Source organism: Hemicordylus capensis, chromosome 1, assembly GCF_027244095.1.
Source record: "Hemicordylus capensis ecotype Gifberg chromosome 1, rHemCap1.1.pri, whole genome shotgun sequence".
Lineage (NCBI taxonomy): Eukaryota > Metazoa > Chordata > Lepidosauria > Squamata > Cordylidae > Hemicordylus > Hemicordylus capensis.
Window position 1 is genome coordinate 433,663,521 of NC_069657.1, and position 20,137 is coordinate 433,683,657.

General features: G+C 46.2%; 1 protein-coding gene across 2 annotated transcripts in view; it reads right to left on the bottom strand.

Annotated features, from left to right (window-relative positions):
• Nucleotides 1-20,137, bottom strand: part of MRPS5 (mitochondrial ribosomal protein S5) — a 65,837-nt gene that overhangs the window by 11,432 nt on the left and 34,268 nt on the right. For both annotated transcript variants that reach the window (XM_053313718.1, XM_053313725.1), the window contains exons 6-8: nt 7,460-7,550; nt 5,770-5,816; nt 1,712-1,769 (exon numbers count right to left, since the gene is read on the bottom strand). In XM_053313718.1, coding sequence (XP_053169693.1) covers nt 1,712-1,769; nt 5,770-5,816; nt 7,460-7,550 — 196 coding nt within the window. The remainder of the gene's footprint in view (nt 1-1,711; nt 1,770-5,769; nt 5,817-7,459; nt 7,551-20,137) is intronic.

Sequence of the window (20,137 nt, forward strand, 5' to 3'; positions counted from 1 at the left end):
ACCCCTGAAGTTCCTTCTTGCTTTCCCCTCTCGCAGAACAGCTTGAGAAGCTTATGAGCGGCAGTGCAATCCCATTCACAAAACCGGCTTGGCTCCACCCCAAAGGAGGGCTCTTCCCCTGTTCAGAGTGCCATTGCAGATGGAGCCTTGGGTGCTGCTTTGCCTCCCTGGCCCCTGCCCTGCCTGCAAGTGCCCTTAAATGCCACTAGCAAAGTGCCCGTCCATGTGGGAAGGGAAGAGGAGCCGAGGCTGAGGAGGGGCCAGGCAACCAAAATTGCAGATGGAGCTGCGGGTGCTGCTTTGCCTCTCTGTGAGTTGCGGGGGCTGCTTAGTTTGGGGGCTTTTTGCTGCTTTGCCACTGTTAGCTGCTGAATTGGGGCTGGGAATGGTTTTGGGGCTTTGTGAGTGGTTGAAGCTACAGGTTGAGAATCCAAGCGGAAAATACAAACAGCGTTTGTTTTTTCTCTCGGTGTGGTATCCAGACTTTGGAGCTTTCCGGATTTTGGGAGTCTGGATAAAGGATTCTCGACCTGTACAGCCTTCTGCTGCTTTTGTTTAGGATACCAATACTTCTCATATTGGCGTCTTTAATATTGTTGTATACCACTCTGAAACCTGTCTGAAAAGTGATACAGAAATAAACAAATATCATGTTGCCTGGTTTGCGGCCACTGCTTTTGTCCTTGGGCTGCTGGTGCGGAAGGATGCAGAAAGGAAATGATCACACTGAGTTTTTATCTAAACGCTGGTCCAAACAAGCACATGTCTTATTGGATTCTACAAACTATCATGTCATGACTCCGCAGGTGAGGTGTGACTAGATAATCTAGACAAGCACAGTATTTTAAGGAGATATGAAACTACCTATGATGCTTTATTTGAGAGAGCTGATTGCAGCCTGTGGGAATGAGCTATCAAGTGACAAATATTCAGTTACCCCTTCAGGGCATGGCCTGAAGGCACATGATGCAGTTTCCTTGCCAAAGCTTAGCAATCTTGGGCCAGTCAGCGTCTGGATGGGAGGCTGCATGGGAGCCCCAAGTACGCCACCTTGAATGTCACAAAGGGCCTGGCTGTCCCTTGGATAAACCTTGCAAGAGGCACTTTTGGACATATATCTGGTTAAATGGCTGGAAGGACCGCAAAATTTGAACCAGTCCAGTCTGGAACTCCCTGATATATTGTAAAACAGTTTTCTTACTGTGCAATTGATTGATTGGCTCAGGGCAGTTTACACAGAGGAATAATAAATAAATAAATAAATAAATAAATAAATAAATAGATGGCTCCCTGTCCCCAAAGGGCTCACAACCTAAAAAGAAACATAAGGTATACACCAGCAACAGTCACTGGAGGTACTGTGCTGGGGGTGGATAGGGCCAGTTACTCTCCCCCTGCTAAATAAAGAGAATCTCCACCTTAAAAAGGTGCCTCTTTGCCAAGTTAGCAGGGGTTGCAATTAAATGACTGAGTTCCACAATTTTTAAAAAAGCAGGATATACATGTAGTAAAATAAATAAAATGCTTGCATGTGTGAACCAACCATCAATAACAGCTCCATTTACAAAACAATTGGCAAGGAGTTCCAATGTCTCATTTTGGGCCAAGCTTTTTGAGGCAATCATGAAAGAATGTCAAGCTTTAGATACATGTCTGGAAGAGTTGTGCAACTAACTGGCTTTTGAAAGGAGTCTAAAAGGCTTATACTTACTTGTGTGATCTTCATATCTTTCAATATAGTGTAAATAGTGAATGGCTCTGTTCTTTGCCTAAGAGAAAAAAACGCCAAGAAAAATATGTTTTTTAATTAAAGAAATGATTAAGTGCATTGACTGTTTCAACTTTATAACTAAATCAAATTAAACATAAGGAACAGGAAGCATTAAAACAAAACTATTTCTGCCCGAGTCTTGTACTAAACATCTAATTAGTTTAATAAATTAAAATGGATTCTAAATGAAACTATGAAACACCACTAAGTATGTGTAACCAGCCTACCTGCCCACCCACATTATGTTAGTCATTTAGAAAACCAAGTTTTGTAAGGTTTCATAAGTTGTTGCCTGGAGGAAATTCTCACCACAGGTGACCAGGTTGGCCTGTTTTCAGGCTTGGTTTAATCCATCAGCATTCAATCACCATTATTTTGGTGGGAGAGCTAGACACTGGAATGTCAAATCTGAACAATAAGAAATTTCAGGGCTAAAGCTCCCAAGGAGGCTGTAGAACATCTTTATGATTTTGAAAAACACAGATATTTAACTGAAATGTCTGAGTGCTGGATGAATTGAATTGCAACCTGCAATTTATTCAGGGCAGGAGAGACAGTCCATGGACAACCAAAAGCCATAAATGCAAGAAAAAGCAACAAGAATGAATGTATATTTAGACTGTTTCTTCTTGTTTCCAAGAATTTTTATTTGTTCAAACGATAGGTGTATGGTTGATAATAAATCAGGTGGGAAATATTAAAAGGTTCTGGGCAGAAAGGATATTATTAATCAAATTAGTATACATTGCCTCCACAATGGAGAAACTCCTAAGTGTTGAAGCCTGATCAGACCTTCCACTGAGCTAATGACAGCTGGTGATAGCTGATGAGGCACAGGACTCCACCCATGGACTCTTGTGCTGACAATGGGAGTCAACCCCAAACTGCATTCCAGCATTTCTGGGAGATAACTTGACCTAGAAGGGCCCTTTTAAGGCACAGCCGCTATAGGGCAAAGGGTTTTGGGAAGTACTCTTGGGTCTCAGAGGGTACGAAGCATGGCCAAGCTCTAGTCACCAAAAGCCAAGACACTGGCATGCTCTCTCAGCTAGTAGGCCCCTTAATGTTATTGTTATTTTTACATTTATATCCCGCTCTTCCTCCAAGGAGCCCAGAGCAGTGTACTACATACTTGAGTTTCTCTTTCACAACAACCCTGTGAAGTAGGTCAGGCGGAGAGAGAAGTGACTGGCCCAGAGTCACCCAGCTAGTTTCATGGCTGAATGGGGATTTGAACTCGGGTCTCCCTGGTCCTAGTCCAGCACTCTAACCACTACACCACGCTGGCTCTCAAATAATGGGTCTTCAGCCCTGGCACTGGCCCAGTCCCACTGACCTCTGGCATTGGCCATGGCTGGCCTGCTCTCCTACCAGCCTAGAAACAGCAATTGGCTTTGCTGAATACTTGCTAGTGGCAGCCTCTACTTGGTGAAGGAGGACTATAGAAAGGGGAGGGGCCATAGCTCAGCTGGTCTTCTGGTGGTGAGCATGAACTGTCCACTTTGCTATGTAGGGTCTACCCTGGTTTGCATCTGGATGGGTGACTACTTGCGAGTGCTGTAAGATATTCTTACATCCCTTAGTTGATGGAGCCCTAGCTCAGTGGAAGAGCATCTGCTTGCATGCAGAAGGTTCCAGGTTTATTCCCTGGCATCTCCAGGTAGGGCTGGGAATGACTCTTCCTGAAAACCTGGAGAAGCCGACAGGTTTCTATAGTATAGAGACAATATATTGTCAGTATAGACAATACTAAGCTAGATGGTCTAATGGTCTGACTCGGTATAAGGCAGCTTCCTATGTTCCTATGGGATGTTCAGGGACAAGGAGAAGAAAGAGACAGGATTAAGTGACCCCTGACATCTCCCCTGAAGAGCTAGGGTTTTTTATGGCTCCTGAAAGTAACTACTGTTGGGGCCAGGCGGGTCCTCCTCAGAAGAGTGTTCCACGAGGTTGGTGCCACTATTGAAAAAGCGCAGCTCCTAGGAGATAGCCAATGAAATTCAGTCAGCGAGGGCACCTGGAAGGAGTACCTCGTTGACTGAATGGCATGCACCTTTCCAAATTCCATCCTAGCTAGGAATGGAAGAAATGGGGATGCTTAAGTGGCTGCAGTCAAATCAATTTTGCAGATAGCCACCCCATGGATCTTGCATGATCAATGCCTGTGAAATTTATGGCAGTGATAACAGCAGGGACCCCACCAAGTCCTGCTATGCTGCCTCATTGTGGTGGGGGGAGGGGTGTTCCTGGGAGGGATGAGCGAAGCACGCTGGGAGGTATACTCCCAGTAGGGCCACCCAAAGTGCGAAGGTCATCCCAGCTGCCCAGCTAAAGCAAGCAGGCACCTATATTGGGCAGCAGCAATATAGGAAGGTGCTGGAGGCGGAAGATCACTTCAGTGACAACGACAAAGGCATCATTTCATACTACGTGGGAGAAGGCAATGGTAAACCACTCCTGTATTTTACCAAGAAAACCACATGGATAGACAAAATGGAATGATTGTCGATGTAGTGCCGAATGATGGGCCCCTCAGGTCAGATGGTACTCAACCTGCTACTGAGGAAGAGTTGAGGATCTCTCAGAGTACTGATGGTGTTTATGAAAAGGTTAGACTAAAGCCTTTTGGACGTCTAGCAGCTGATGTTGCCACGTGGGAAAAGAAAAGCTGAAGCTGAAGAGACAGAATTACAATGAGAACGTGGAACGTAAAAAGCATGAATATGGGAAAGCTTGACATAGTGAAAGACGAAATGAATCAACTACAGATTGACATCTTGGGCATCAGTGAAATAAAATGGACTGGAATGGGACACTTTCAGTCAGCAAATCATACCGTTTACTACTCAGGACATGAAAACCCGAGAAGGAACGGTGTTGCTTTCATAGTCAGGAAGGATATAGCAATGACAGTACTTGGGTACAATGCGGTCAGTGACTGACTAATATCAATTAGATTTTGTGGACAACCCTTTAACATGTGCTGAATATATACTGAGAGAAGCTGGACTGGAAGAAGATGAGTGCGGTATTAAAGTTGGAGGAAGAAACATCAATAACCTGTGCTACGCTGATGACACCACTCTGACAGCTGAGAAGGTGGATGATCTGCAAGCTCTAGTAATGAAAGTCAAGGAGCACAGTGAAAAAATGAGACTACAACTAAATGTAAAGAAGACTAAACTAATGACAATGGGCACAGCAACCAGCCTCAGAATTGACAACGAAGACATTGAAGTGGATAGCTTCTGCCTTTTAGGATCGACCATCAACAGTAAAGGTTCCAGCAGTCAAGGAACACGCTGCAGACTAGCACTTGGTAGGGTTGCAATGAAGGACCTGGAAAGGATATTTAGATGTTGTGACGTGTCTATACCTACAAAGATTAGAATCCTTCAGACAATGGTTTTCCCCATGACACTCTATGGATGCATAAGTTGGAATTTGAAGAAGCAAGACAGAAAAAGTATTGACGCTTTTGAACTTTGGTGCTGGAGAAGACTTTTGTGGAGACCATGGACAGCCAGGAAAACATACAAATGGATCATAGAACAAATCAATCCAGAATGTTCACTCGGGGCACAAATGACCAGGCTCAAACTATCATACTTTGGACACATTATGCGAAGACCCAGATCCCTTGAGAAGTCCATAATGCTGGGGAAAGTGGAAGGAAAGGAGAGGACGACCAGCTGCAAGGTGGATGGACTCGATCACAACAGCAATGAATGCACCAGTGAGAGACCTTAAAGGCTGAGTTGAAGACAGACCATCCTGGAGATAATCTATCTATGTGGTCGCTAAGAGTCGGCACCAACTTGACAGCACTTAATCAATCAAATCAACAGCAGGGAATGGGGGTGGGGAGTGCACTTGGCCAGAAGGCATCTCAGGTATTGGAGGGAACTGCTCCCTCAAATCCTGTATATATTATGCATCAGGATCAGGGAAGGATCATAGGACTATCATGATTATGATTTACCTTTTAATTTACGTACCTTTCTTAATGCAATCACCCTGTCAGCTGCCTTCCCCAATGCGAAACCTGATTGGTATAAGCAGAACGGTTAGTAATTTGAAATGCTACAAATGGAAACCTAAAGGTTTAGAAAGGGGTGTGCTCCTCATGCCTCCACATTTCATAATCCCCACACTACCCTCAAGTGTTTGCAGGCCTTCTCTATTGCAGCATCTAGAATGTGGAACTCCCTGCCACTGGAGAACTGTTTGGTCCCTTGCTTTCTGTTTGTTGAAAGATCCTGAAATATTTTTGGTTTGTTTAGGCAGGCCTTTGGCTTGTCCATTGCTTGCATTGATATCAGTCTCCTTTGTTTGGTTTATCTGCTCTTTTATGATTACCAGTAATTGATTCATGGTTTGATTTTCTTGGTTGTATTATACTGTAGTTTTATGGATGTCTCCTGCTTTGGGCCTTCTTCCAACTGGAAAGTGGGGGCAGAGGGAGGACCCCCAGATGAATTGTGTGCGCGCGTGTTGAGACGTTCTTCCCTATTCTGCTTGACTTTCTTCAATAAAAGCAGAAGTCATCAGGAACTGCAAATGTACCCAAGGAACTAGAAGGCACATGTGACTTTCAGCCCTCCTTACTTTTCTCCATTGAAAGACTCACTGGTTTTCACCAAAAGGAAGAAAAACATCACTAAATGAGTCCTAGTCTCCCCATTTAATCCAAGGACTACCTTCTGTTCATTAAAAGTCTAAATGGAACAAAGACACTATTAGCAATGGTAAAGTAATTAAAGGCAAAGGATATTAGAAAATACAAGCATGGGCCCACGACAAAATGTTGCAGTATATCCCTGGTGTGCATGTGTTGCCTGTGCCTGATCATGGTGAAAGTTTCAAACAATTTCTCCCCTAATAAGCAGAAGAGTTTGTGACCCTCCTGAGTCTCCCCTGTCGCTACATAATTCCATTAGCCCCACCCATCTAGTTGTCTGTTAACTGCCCTCTGAGTTTGCAAACATTCTGCTCCACTGTGTTTGCAAACATTCCACTTCACTGAGTTACACAGGGGCATTTTGGGGTTGTTGGGAGTTTTTTTTGTCCCCTTGGGCAAACTGCTCTGAGAACGTTTATTGAAAAGCCATATATAAATATTCATAGTGCTAGTAGTAGGAAGTAGATAATTGTGTGAACATGGGAGTGGAGGGTGCATGCTCCCAAGGCTCAGGGGCATCATGTGAAGGAAGGTTTTGCATGACATCTGAACCAGCCCACTATCTCAGCAACCTTTACAACAACTCAGTTAAGTTAGGTCAGCATTGTTAAGGCACTGCTACATAAGAACATAAGAAAAGCCCTGCTGGATCGGGCCCAAGGCCCATCTAGTCCAGCATCCTGTTTCACACAGTGGCCCACCAGATGCCACTGGAAGCTACAGGCAGGAGTGGAGGGCATGCCCTCTCTCCTGCTGTGACTCCCCTGCAACTGGTGCTCAGAGGCATCCTGCCTTTGAGGCTGGAGGTGGCCCACAGCCCTCCGACTGGTAGCCCTTGATAGACCTCTCCTCCATGCAGTTATCCAAACCCCTCTTAAAGCCATCCAGGTTGTTGGCTGTCACTACATCTCGTGGCAGAGAATTCCACCTTTATGGATTGACACCTTTATGTTCAGAGCAGAAAAACTGATGTTCAACTGCTCCCTAAGAATGAAGCATCTACTTACCAGCAGCCCCCTTTCCATTTCCAACCGCCACCAAAGCACTAACAGATCTTTTCCTTCCTTCCTTTGCTGTCATATTAAACACACTTTTCACCTAAAAAAGAAAAGACACATGCAAAGAAGACTGACACTTGCTTTTTTTTTTTTTTAAAGGAGAGAGAGGAGAAGAAAAAGAGACAGTCACACATCAGGCTACACTTGAGCTTTTTCAGTAAAGACTGCTCAGCTGGATACAGCCAAATTTTGAAAATCAACAGACACTCTTTCCCAGTGCTGCACAGATTCACTGTGATGGCTGCAGTGTTTGGTCAACAGTACAGAAAAGGGAAAGCAAAACTGAGCAAGGAGTTGAACATAAGCTGCCTTCTACCGAGCCAGTCCACTGGCCTGGCTGGCTCAGGACGGCTTAGGTGGACTGGCAAAGGCTCACCAGGTGATCAGACAGGGGTCTTCCCCCAGACCGGGTTAAAGGGAGATGCTGGGTCCTGAACAAAGCATGTGCTCCATTACAGAGCAAGGCTCTCCCTGCATCTTCCTGATGAGGCAAGGTTTGAAAGGGTGTGGAAAATTCCAGGAAAAATCTCAGAAGAGGCAAGAGTTGCTGAATGCATTTTCCCGTGGTTGGACTCCAGCACCTTGTGTTCATTAACGTCTTTTTCATGCCCCACCTTTGCATTTATTAATCCACAAAGCAGCTAGATCATGTTTGAAAATGAACGTATGAAGCTGCTGCTTAACTCCAAGATAGACCACTGGTCCCTCTCAGTATTGTCTACGCCAGGGATTCTCAACGCTGGGCCCCCAGATGTTACTGGACTTAAGAACATAAGAACAGCCCTGCTGGATCAGGCCCAAGGCCCATCTAGTCCAGCATCCTGTTTCACACAGTGGCCCACCAGAGGCCTCTGGGGAGCCTACAGGCAAGAGTTGAGGGCATGCCCTCAATCCTGCTGTTACTCCCCTGCAACTGGTACTCAGAGGCATCCTGCCTTTGAGGCTGGAGGTGGCCTGCAGCCCTCTGACTAGTAGCCGATAATAGACCTCTCCTCCATGAAGTCATCCAAACCCTTCTTAAAGCCATCCAGGTTGTTGGCTGTCACCACATTTTGTGGCAGAGAATTCCACAAGTGGATTATGCGTTGTGTGAAAAAGTACTTTCATTTGTTGGTCCTAGATTTCCTGCCAATCAATTTCATGGGATGACCCCTGGTTCTAGTGTTGTGGGAGAAGGAGAAGAATTTCTCTCTATCCACTTTCTCCACACCATGCATGATTTTATAGTCCTCTATCATGTCTCCCTGCAATCTTTTTTCTAAACTAAGAAGACCCAGGTGTTGTAGTCTTGCCTCATAAGAAAGGTGCTCTAGGCCCCTGATCATCTTGGTTGCCCTCTTCTGCACCTTTTCCAGTTCTACAGTGTCCTTCTTTAGATGTGGTGACCAGAATTGTACGCAGTACTCCAAGTGTGGTCGCACCACAGCTTTGTATAAGGGCATTATAATATTAGCTGTTCTATTTTTAACCCCCTCCCTAATGATCCCTAGCATGGAATTGGCCCTTTTCATAGCTGCCGCACATTGAGTCGACACTTTCAACGAGCTGTCCACCACGACCCCAAGATCCCTCTCCTGGCAGTCACTGACAGCTCTGATCCCATCAGCATATACTTGAAGTTGGGGTTTTTCATCCCAATGTGCATCACTTTACACTTGCTAACATTAAACCACATTTGCCATTTTGTCACCCACTCCCCCAGTTTGGAGAGATCCTTTTGGAGCTCCTCACAATCCGTTTTGCATTTCACTACCCAGAAGAGTTTGGTATCAAACTCTTCAGCTCCCATAATCCCCAGCCCCAGTGGCCTTTGGTTGGGGATTATGGGAGCTGAAGTCCAGTAACATCTGGGGACCCAACGTTGAGAATCCCTGGTCTACACTGCCAGAATGCAGCTCTCTGGGCTTTAAGACAGGGGTGTCATCGGTTACTTGGCCTTTTAAGTGGGGGATGTCAGGGACTCATCCTGGGACATCCACATGCAAAGCATGCCTTTTACCACTGAACTATGGGCCCAGGAGGGGAAGACAATCCAAAATACAGATTAAAAACAAACCATAATGGCCCAAGCGCAGGAGCCAGCAAAAACCCAACAAAACCATCCACAGAGTATCTAAACCAGGACTCCATAACCTTGCTATTAAACTACAACTCCCATCATCCCAAGCTACACAGGCCCAGAGCAGATGCTCTACTAAGGCTATTTAAATCCATCCATCTATCTAACACATTTTTATACCGCCCAAAACTTACGTCTCTGGGCGGTTTACAACAAAATGGTTGTTGGACTACATCATCGCCAGCCACATCTGGGGATCCAAGGCTGGAAACCCTGGCTTAGACTACTCAATTAATCCCCAAGGTCCTCTGAATGATTAATGCCTTCACACCATGAGAGAGCCAGAGAGCGCAAGACAGAACAGCTCTCCAGAGAAAAGCATGCAGGCACTACCCATTCATCTAAGCAAAAATACAACTGAATAACCTTAACCTCATAAAAGTTACTTGCGTCTTATACTTTTGGCTGTTCTGCATTGATTCCTCACACCTTTACATAGGATGTTGCCTTATATTGAGTCAGACCATTAGTCCATCTAGTTCAGTATTGTCTACATTGACTGGCATCAGCTCTCCAAGGTTGCAGGCAGGAGTCGCTCCCAGCCCTACCTGGAGATGCCAGGGAGTGAACCTGGGACCTTCTGCAGGCAAAATAGATGCTCTACCACTGAGATAGGGCCCCGTTCTGTTTCATGAAGAGGCAGTGTTTGAGCAACAGCTAGGGTACCTATCACCGATAAAGACACTCGGTAACACAGATGCATCCATTCCATTCCATATCTACATGCTCCCTTCCGTGGTTGCAAAATAGATGAGTTCAGAGAAATCTTTCAAATCTGCTCCATTTGCAGAATTTTTACAGACTGCAGAATCCAAGTCTTTGTGTCACCTTTTGGCTACTACAAGGAGGACTTGATGCTTAGTGACAACCTTGCTTGTTAAGGCACTGGAACAACAATAGGTAACATGTTTTAAGTTGTGTTTCCTGTAATATTTGGGGCTTCACACTTCATTTCAGTCAACATGCTGAAGAAATATCACTGCACATTAAAAAAACCCCGCAACAAACTGAAGGGAGAGATTAAATTCTTGCTTCACTTCACTTTCTATGCCGATACATTCGGAGAGTGCAGTAAGGGGGTTAATGTACAATAACTATGCCATTTGAAGCAGATCTCTCCCCCCGCCCATCCAATATGGCAGAGCACCTGGTTTCCTGCTCCTGCTAAGACAGAAGTAGCTATGCACATGCTAGCATAGAAACAACAGGGAAGAGAAGACACCAGAGTGGCAGAGCTACAAAATGTGACAGGATATTTGATTGAGGAAAAAGAGCTAGTCATTTGAACCAAAATATTGTGAGGTAAAGAGGGTCTTGTGGAAGCACCGTTTGCATCACCGCTCTCTCCAATCACTGGTGGCACATCACTTCTAAGCATCTCTGCTGCAATCTTGATTTTGCCAAGCATGTTGTCAAAAAGATGCTAACTCAATCGCATGCTCCGGGAAATCTGTGATATTTTAGGGTAACAGCAATTCTTCCTTCCCCTTCCACACACTGTCCTATTTCTATGTGCCTGAAATCTTACTGCTGAGAGACAGGACTGGCATCAAAATATGTGCACATGGAAGCAGAAAAAGGCAGAAGCTGAGAGATTCTTCTATTGCAGAGATGCTGCTTCAACTGTATAAATATCCAGGTTCATACCCTGATATCACAGAGCACAAGGCTGGAAAAGGCTGCTACCAGATTAGGCTAGTTAGGTCCGAACCCACCAATGCACCCAGTTTCTGACTTCCGCCCAATACTCTACTGAGAATCTCAACATTCAAATCTAGGAGTTACGTTGGGCAGAGATTTTTGGTAGAATCGCAAATGGAAGTTGGTAACCAGATGTGTCAGTGAATTTGGAGGACATGCCTACCAGCCCTACTAATTTCCCCACCCCTACTAATACTACTACTGATATACCACTTTTCAATAAATGTTTCCAAAGCGTTTCACATAGACAGACAGACAGACATGAGAGGGAGAGATATAGTTCCCTGTTCCCAAAAGGTTCAGAGGCTCACAGTCTAAAAAGGAATATAAGGTAGATACCAGCAACAGATGCTGGAGTGATGCTGTGCAGGTGTTGGATATGGTCAGTTGCTCTCTCCCTGCTAAATATAAGAGAATCACCACCTTTAAAGGTGCCTCTTTGCTCAGTTCGCCGCCCAATGTTATTTTATTTTTAAATTATGCCAATCATTAGAGCTGTGCAAACTCTAATGGACCAATTCAACCAAAGATCTGGTCCATTAAAGTCTGCACAGCTCTAAAGTTTCAGCATCGGCAGACTGCCAGTTCAAGCCACATGGAAGCAGCCCTGGCTGAATTTGGGCCGATTCCGTTCTGAAGCCCTTCAGCCTTTCCCCTGCCTTGTCACCCTCCCCTGTTCCTGGCAGAGGCAGGTGACAAAAAGGTGAAGGAGCAGTATCTTCTACAACTTCACTTTCACACCTGGAAGATCTCCCCTGCCCCCTCTTCAGGCTGCAGCCCTGGCAAAAGTCTACAATCTCCCCCCACCCCACCAACAAACAATCTTGCCCCTTTCCCAGGAATGCAGGGGAAACAGCTTCCAAATTTTATTTTAAAAGTGAAGCTGCAGTAGATGTTACTCCCTTGCTGTTGTATTTACCTAAACTGAAGACAACTCTGCATTTAAGACAACTCCCTTAAAAAGTAGAGGTTAGATATAGGTTATACCTGCATTTACTCCAAAGGAACAGGACTCTGAATTTAAGACAACCTCCTGAGTTCTAATATTAAAAAACTTGAGGAAAACCTAGTTTTGGATTCAGGTAAATAAAGCATGTTTTGGGAAACAGAAGTAGAGTCAGCCAAGAGTCGGAGATGATACTTTGGCTTGAAATCAAAGCAATAGCTTTTCAGATGTTAAAAGTCACTTTTTGAACTGCCTGCACCTCCCAGATGACACCACAGTGACCTAGGACAAGCTGAAGGCTTATAAACACACTTGGAAACACCACCTGTATCTATTTTCATGGGCCAGGGAGTCCATATAGAGAACAGCATATATGCAATGCTCCTCTGTAGCAGGAATGGTAATCAGAGCTCAGTAATCCTCTCTAATAAAAGCCTTGGTGTCCGTACGTGGACGGACACCAAGGCGTGCGTTCGTGCCTCCCTGGTCTGTTCTGGGCATGCGCGGAGCGCATGCCCAGAACAGAGCAAGGGACAAACGACAGCCAGGACCCGGCGGCCATGTTGGGAAGCCAGGGAAGAGGCGGCGGGGAAAACGGCGACGGAAGAGCCCAGAAGCGGCCGCCGCAAAGCCAGGGAAGAGGCGGCAGGGAAACCGCGGGGCCAGAAGCGGCCGCTGCGAAGACAGGGAAGAGGTGGCAGGGAAAACGGCGGGGGAAGAGGCGGCGGGGGAAGCTGGCCGAGGTGGTGGCGGAGCCGCCGCCGAGGCCTGGCGCCGCTGAAGCCGAGCGGGAGGGAGACTTTGGGGCTGAAGCCGGGTAAACGGTGGCGGGGGGAACTGCGGCGGGGGAAGCTGGCCGAGGTGGTGGCGGAGCCGCTGCTGAGGCCTGGCGGGGGCGCCGGAACCAGGCGGGGGGGGGAGAATTTGGGGCCAGGATCAGCACCGGGGCGGGGGAAACTTTGGGGCCCTTGCCCGGCCACGGCCTGGAGACTGGCGGCGACGGGAGGGGGAATGGAATCCACGAGCGCCCGTTATTTAACGGGCTTAAACACACTAGTGCACAATAAAACTGTATCTGTCCACAGGAACAGGAAGAAAAGTCTATTTATCCAGACGGCTACACATGCAACATTCAGAAGGATTTCAGCAGACATTATCAGTTAAATCTTTTCCAATGAAGTCCATTGTAACACGACTGTTTCAACAGGAGCACAGCTGAGTCAACAAGCTCTACAGCAGGAGAGCTTGCATTCGGTTTTCTTGATAGGACAGCCTCAGCACAGATCCATGGGAAATCTGGGTTTTAGTACTACTAAAGCTTTCGCGCCTTTATTTCCCAGAGTTTACAGGCTCTTATCGGTTCACAGGCTGATTGGTGGGGAAAGAAATAGCCCCTGAAAACAAGAAAAGTCACTCTGTGAAAATCCTTCCTTGCTTGAACTTAGTTGTGAATGGGAGCAGATGGGCCAGCACAGACATTCTGCTCAGAGGAACAGAGGAAGCTGCCTTCTACCGAGTCAGACCATGGGTCCATCTTGCCCAGTATTGTCTACAATGACTGGTGTAGTTTCAGTTTCAGGCAGGAGTCTCCCCCAGACCTACTTGGAGATACCTGGGAGTGAACCTAAGACCTTCTGCATGCAAAGCAGATGTTCAACCACTGAGCTACTATGGCTTCATCCCCTCTTTTAATCTCAGGACTTCATTAATTTATTCATTCAATTTATATGCCATGCCCATTCACACGGCCATTCATACCCAGGTCAGAGGCTGTACCCAAGTATGCATGGTTGTGTGAATGGGGTGATTATTTCTGAAAGAGCTGCAATTTGGGATCTTTATGAACGGATAACTGGAGAACCTGTAGGCAAGCGGGAGGTCCTGGCAGACTCAGGGTGACATGCAGACATGTTGGAGCTCAAACAAATCTGAAGGACAACACCTAATGGGGCTGATCCCCCTGCAAACTGCACCCATGTTAGTCAAAGGAATTGAATATTTGTGAGCTGTTATCAAACAAGCAGATGGGCAAAGGTAATAGAACTCTGTGGCGAGGGGGGTGGGTGGAGGAGGGCTTGAACAAAAAGAGCAGGAAATTTATCAGCTTGAAGAATGCTCCCTCAAGACAGTCACAAACCCTTCTGCTTCTGAGAGGAAATGTGTACAGTGCTCTTTCGTTTTCTCACCAGCCATTTCACAGCTTTGTGTTTCTGAGGGAGGAGGATCTGAAAAGCAGGTGGAACGGAGCACTGGTCCCCTCCCCAACACCCCTGAAACACAAAGAAAGCGTGTGTGTGTGTGTGTTGGTGGGGGAGATATATGAAGTAAGACCCAAGTTAGAGCAGGCACTCCTGTCTTCGTTGCTAACGTTTGCTTTTCCCACCATGCTCAGGTAACACATGCACACCAGGGATATATACTGCGATATTTTGTTGTGCATCCAGTCTTGCTAATTTATAATTTTTAGAAGGGGTGGGCAACATTGGCTCTCCAGTTATTGCTGAACTACAACCCCCATCATCTCCAGCTGCAATTTATTGTGGCTGGGGAAGATGGGAGTTGCAGTTCAACGACAGCTGGAGAGCCAAGGTTGCCTTCTCTTCATTTGTAACGTGCAGGAAAACGATGAAGCTTGGCAAAGCTTAAATGAAGGGCTGCTCCATACTTAACTGCCACAAACACGGCATGCCGAGCTAAAAAACCACCCTGAGCCATTTTTGGAAGGGCGGTATAGAAATTGAAATAAAATAAAATAAAATAAATGCTAGTTTTGAGACCACCTTTAGCCAATCTGAGAGCTGGGCAGCATTAACTATAGCGAAGGAAGGTGGGGAGGGATTGATGCTGGGAGGGGCTGGAAGAAGGCATCATGCCTGCCTGTCGCCAGCTCTCAGTCTCTAAGCAATTGGGAGTACTGTGTCTGCAGCAGCTCCTAGAGAAGCCAGATTTTCCTCCGGGAAGTCAGGAGATCTGGGCTTCCCTCTCCTTCTTCCAGAAGGTGGCAACAGCAGCACATGGCAACGAGTCGGCCAAGAAGAGCCACTCCAAGAAGAATAAATAAATCCACCCTTGTCAGCGGTTTCTGTGCAACTCGGAAGGGAAATGTGTCCAGTCACCCATCACAACCAGAGCTATCACCTCTCTCTTAAAACTCGGTAAAGGCCTTTCAAGCTTGATAATGTGCAAAGGCAGCCGTGGAGTGTTACTGCATCAAGTGTCCTGACATCAAACAATGCCGATCCCCCCTGAACACGAGTCAGATCGCCTCCCTCTTTCATTCTGGAGCAGAAGAAAGGAGCTGAAGTGCATAATTGCCCTGCAAGGCAATATAGAATTTACAACTTTTACAGATGTGGGGTGGAAATGTTTGAGGGTTGCACATTTCATTCGGCTTGGCTTTGCAATTCAGGGTGAGCTATTTAAACATGCATCAGAGCATGCCGACAGCCTAGTCCTATTTTTATTTTTTACATTTATATCCTGCTCTTCCTCTAAGGAGCTTAGGGTTGTGTATATACTTATTTTTATCCTCACAACAAGCCTGTGAGGTAGGTTAGGCGAAGAGACACATGACTGGTCCAGAGTCACCCAGTGAGTTTCATGGTTGAATGGGGGATTCGAACTCGGATCTTCCCGGTCCTAGTCCAACACTCTAACCACTACGCTATGCTGGCTATTACATGGAAGTCATTTGTACCGAGCTCAACGGGACTTGCTGCATGGCCAATCTGTTTAGGAACACACCCTTGGGTGGAAAAGGGGAGCAAAGCAGTATCTTCCCCATGGCAGAAGGTGGTGTAGGCCTTGACAACTGCTTCTGGGAAATGCAGGTTCCTTTTAAGTGGGGGGAGATGCAGGTTTCAAGGCACAGCAGTTGCTGATAGTACTGAAAACGGGCAGTAGTGGAGACTCAAGGTATTATAGTGCCTGAGGCGAGGAACCAAGGGCATGAGTAAATTAGGTTTTCTTTTCGATCTGTGGGGAAGCAACTTGCCTAGAGTGCAAGAGGCTGTGAGTTCAAATCCCCGCCAGTGTGCTTCCCAGACTGTGCCTAGTAAATGCATCTGTAGTTCCCTATATTGGGCAGCAGTGATATAGGGAGGTGCTGAAAGGCATCATCGGGAGAAGGCTCTGGCCCTCCTGTGCCAAGAAAATCACACGGAATGAGATCGCTAGGAGTAAACACCGACTCAACGGCAGTCTTTCCTATTCCTTTTGTATTTAAAGCTGGGTGGGGGGGATATATTGGTTACGTCAAAACTGGTCTGCAGTCTTTCAACTGAAGAACAAACAATCTATTTCTTTCATAGCTGACTTTTGTGAGAGCCACCAAAAAAAGAGGAGGGAGAGAGAGAGAGGGAGAGAGAGAGAACGAACGAACGAACGAACATATGAATACTGACATTTAATCATGATTCAACTGAAAGCCTGTCAACCAAAAAGGGAAGAGACAGAAATAATTTCTACAATGGCAGACCAAGCTGTACCTCAAGAGCACACCTCAGATTACAGGCTGGTTTACATCAGAGTGCTGTTCAGCTCCAATTCCAACAGGAGAACTCCCAAAGCCGATGGTGTGCAGTCCTGGTGCCACACTCAATTTTAAACAGAGCCAGAACACCAGAGGAAGCTGCCTTATACTGAATAAGACCACTGGGTGCTTTCCAGATTACACCCTGCAATGGGGTCAGGACGTATCTCTGAAGTGTGCTTCCACACTTCCTGTGTTGTGACACCGCAGTCCCTATGCTGACAGCAGGATGCTGTTCAGATTTCCAATGCTTTGTTTCTAATTTAATCACTGCGATATAGTGCTATGATGTCATATATCTGGTGTAAAGGAAGAAGCTGTTTTTTCCAGTTGTTCTTTTCCACGGGACTGCTCCCCCGACTGGGTGCTTTACTAGTTTCGTTTTGAAAGCGATTTGCCTGAACGGAAGCATTTTGCGGCTGTTGAGCAGCTAATCTGGAAAGCACCCTGGTCCACCTAGCTCAGTATTGACTACACTGACTGGCAGCAGCTCTCTCAGAGAGGAGAGCTGGTCTTGTGGTAGCAAGCATGAATTGTCCCCTTAGCTAAGCAGGGTCCAACCTGGTTGCATATGAATGGGATGTGTGAGCACTGTAAGATACTCTCCTTAGGGGATGGAGCCACTCTGGGTAGAGAGCAGAAGGTTCCAAATTCCCTCCCTGGCAGCATCTCCAAGAGAGGGCTGAGAGAGATTCCTGCCTACAGCCTTTGAGAAGCTGCTGCCAGTCTGTGCAGACAATACTGAGCTTGATGGACCAATAGTCTGACTCAGTATATGGCAATTTCCTATGTTCCAGCTTTCTACGTTCCAGTATATGGCAGCTTCCTACGTTCCAAAACATCATTTATAACCAAATATGGTACATCCTTCATTTTTCTTGATTTTTGATGATAAAAAGAAATTAGGTTGGGAATCAAAGAAGGGGAGGCTGATACTCTGAACCAGGGATTCTTAACTTGGGGTATATGGGGTAGATCCAGGTAATCCCTGGAAAATTAAATATGTAATGAAAGGCAGGAACACTGGTCTTGTGGTAGCAAGCATGATGATCTAAGCAGGGTCTGCCCTGGTTGCATATGAATGGGAGACTTGATATGTGAGCACTCAGCACTGTAACCATCCTTAGGGGATGGAGCTGCTCTGGGAAAAGAGCAGAAGGTCCCAAATTCCCTCCCTGGCAGCATCTCCAAGATAGGGCTGAGAGAGATTTATGCCTGCAACCTTGGAGAGGCTGCTGCCAGTCTGTGCAGACAATACTGAGCTAGATGGACCAATGGTCTGACTCAGTATATGGCAGCTTCCTCTGTCCCAGCATTTCAGGCAGGAGTCTTCCCTGCCTTACCTGGGGATGCTGCCAGGGATTGAACCTGGGACCTTCTGCATGCAGAGCAGGGGATCTACTACTATGGATGCTGCTGATGAACATATGAAGTGGTGCCATTGGCTCTCCAAGGTTTCAGGCAGAAGTCTCTCCCAGCCCTACCTGGAGTTGCCAAGGATTGAACCTGGGACCTTCTGCATGCAACACAGATATCCAACCACTGAGGTATGGCCTCACTCCATTCTCAATTGAGGATCAAAGACACAAACCTACCCAGAAACGCACACAATGTTCAGTACAAATGAACTGCCATTAGAGAGGAGATCCACCATCTCAAAACATGGTTAGGAAAGCGGAATTGCCACGAGGCCTCTATGTTTTTAAACGGAAAAGGGCAACCTCAGCATCAACAAAATATCAGCTACATTTGCCGCTGGCAAGAGGGCAATAATTTAAACAGCTAAGCACACTTTGGGTCTTGAGGAAACTCCTTCATTTGCCTTTGAGCCAAACCCAGCGGGACTTGTTATGAGCTTTCATCCTATCTTGGTCTGCTTACCATTCATTAAGTCCGGTTCTCTCATTCGGCTGGTGTTTAAATAGCCAACGCTGCAATTCTCTGTGCTGCCATTAAGCACTGCTTTTATGACACAGCGACAGGGATCAGAGCATTATTCTTGGCAGATGTGCTTTAGGCTTCAAGGGTAGGCCGAGGACCCTTGGCCACAAACTGCCTTAATACCGAGAAAATTCTGGCATGGCAGCACAATCAGAGAAGAGTTAGAGCCGCTATTAAATAAACCCTGACACCCAGATATTAATTTCTCGTGGCAGCAGCAAGACACGTTAATCAGTGTTTACGGAAGGAGGGTATTAGGATTCATTGTTCATAAAACACGATCGACGCTGCCTTGGCATCTTTGCTCACAAAGGGGTTCCTTTTACAGTGTAATTAATTTTCGGAAAAATGCTGATTAGCGTAGGCCAAAAGTGTGCATCCTCAGCCTGTCCTTTTCCCTGCTAACCGAAATGAAAACAAACAGATAAAACCATGTGCAACAAGACAAAATGAGCCAGTGCTATATGTAACTAGATGATAGATTATATAAAGTCGCTAAATAGGTTTATTTCAGAAGGCTTCCTTGCCATCGTATAAATTGCCAGGACTCCCAATTACCTGCTATACAGATTGTAGCTAGCTTCTCGTTCCTGCCAAGGCTTTTTGGAAAATATTGGTTTTGCTCTTTGATACTGTAGGAATGGAAGAAAAATCATAGGCCTCCCGCTGTTCTCAAATACTCTGCGCTTATTTAAATCTAATGATATTGCCAAGGAGTATCATGTCTGGGGGCCATACTGCAGTACAGTACAGCTATCTTTATTGCTTAATACTCCTTCAGTGCAAAAATGTAAACGTGGCTCAATTCTGAGCTCTCCGCAAGAGTGAAGTCAGGATTCTCATAGATACACTGTGCAGCTACTGCACAAGTGTGTAAGGGTCTAGTAATAGTTGTCACTTGCACAATTTCCACCCCAAGATTTTCCCTTCAAAAGCATAATTGTCTTGTACTGACGGAAGCCCAACAAGAAATGTGTGCATCTCCCCCATCTTAGCCTTTGAGCTTCGGCTGAGCACAACGGGGAGAGAGGTTGAGTGCACCGCTCAGGGGCGGAAGGCATGCTTTGTGTTCTTTGTGAAAGCCAGAGGAACAGAGCAAGCTGCTTTATACAGAGTCAGGCCCTTGGACCATATGAGCTCAGTATTGTCTTCACTGACTGGCAGCGGCTCTCCAAGGTTTCAAACAGGAGTCTTTCCCAGCCCCTATCTGGGAAAGGGGCCTCCAGGGCTTGAACCCTGGGACCTTATGCATTTAAGCAGATGCTCCATAACCGAGTTCCACCCTTGTCCCAGGTTCAGTCCCTTGCATCTCCGGGCAGGGCTGGAACATAGGAAGCTGCCATACACTGAGTCAGACCATAGGCCCATCGCGCTCAGAATTGTCTACAC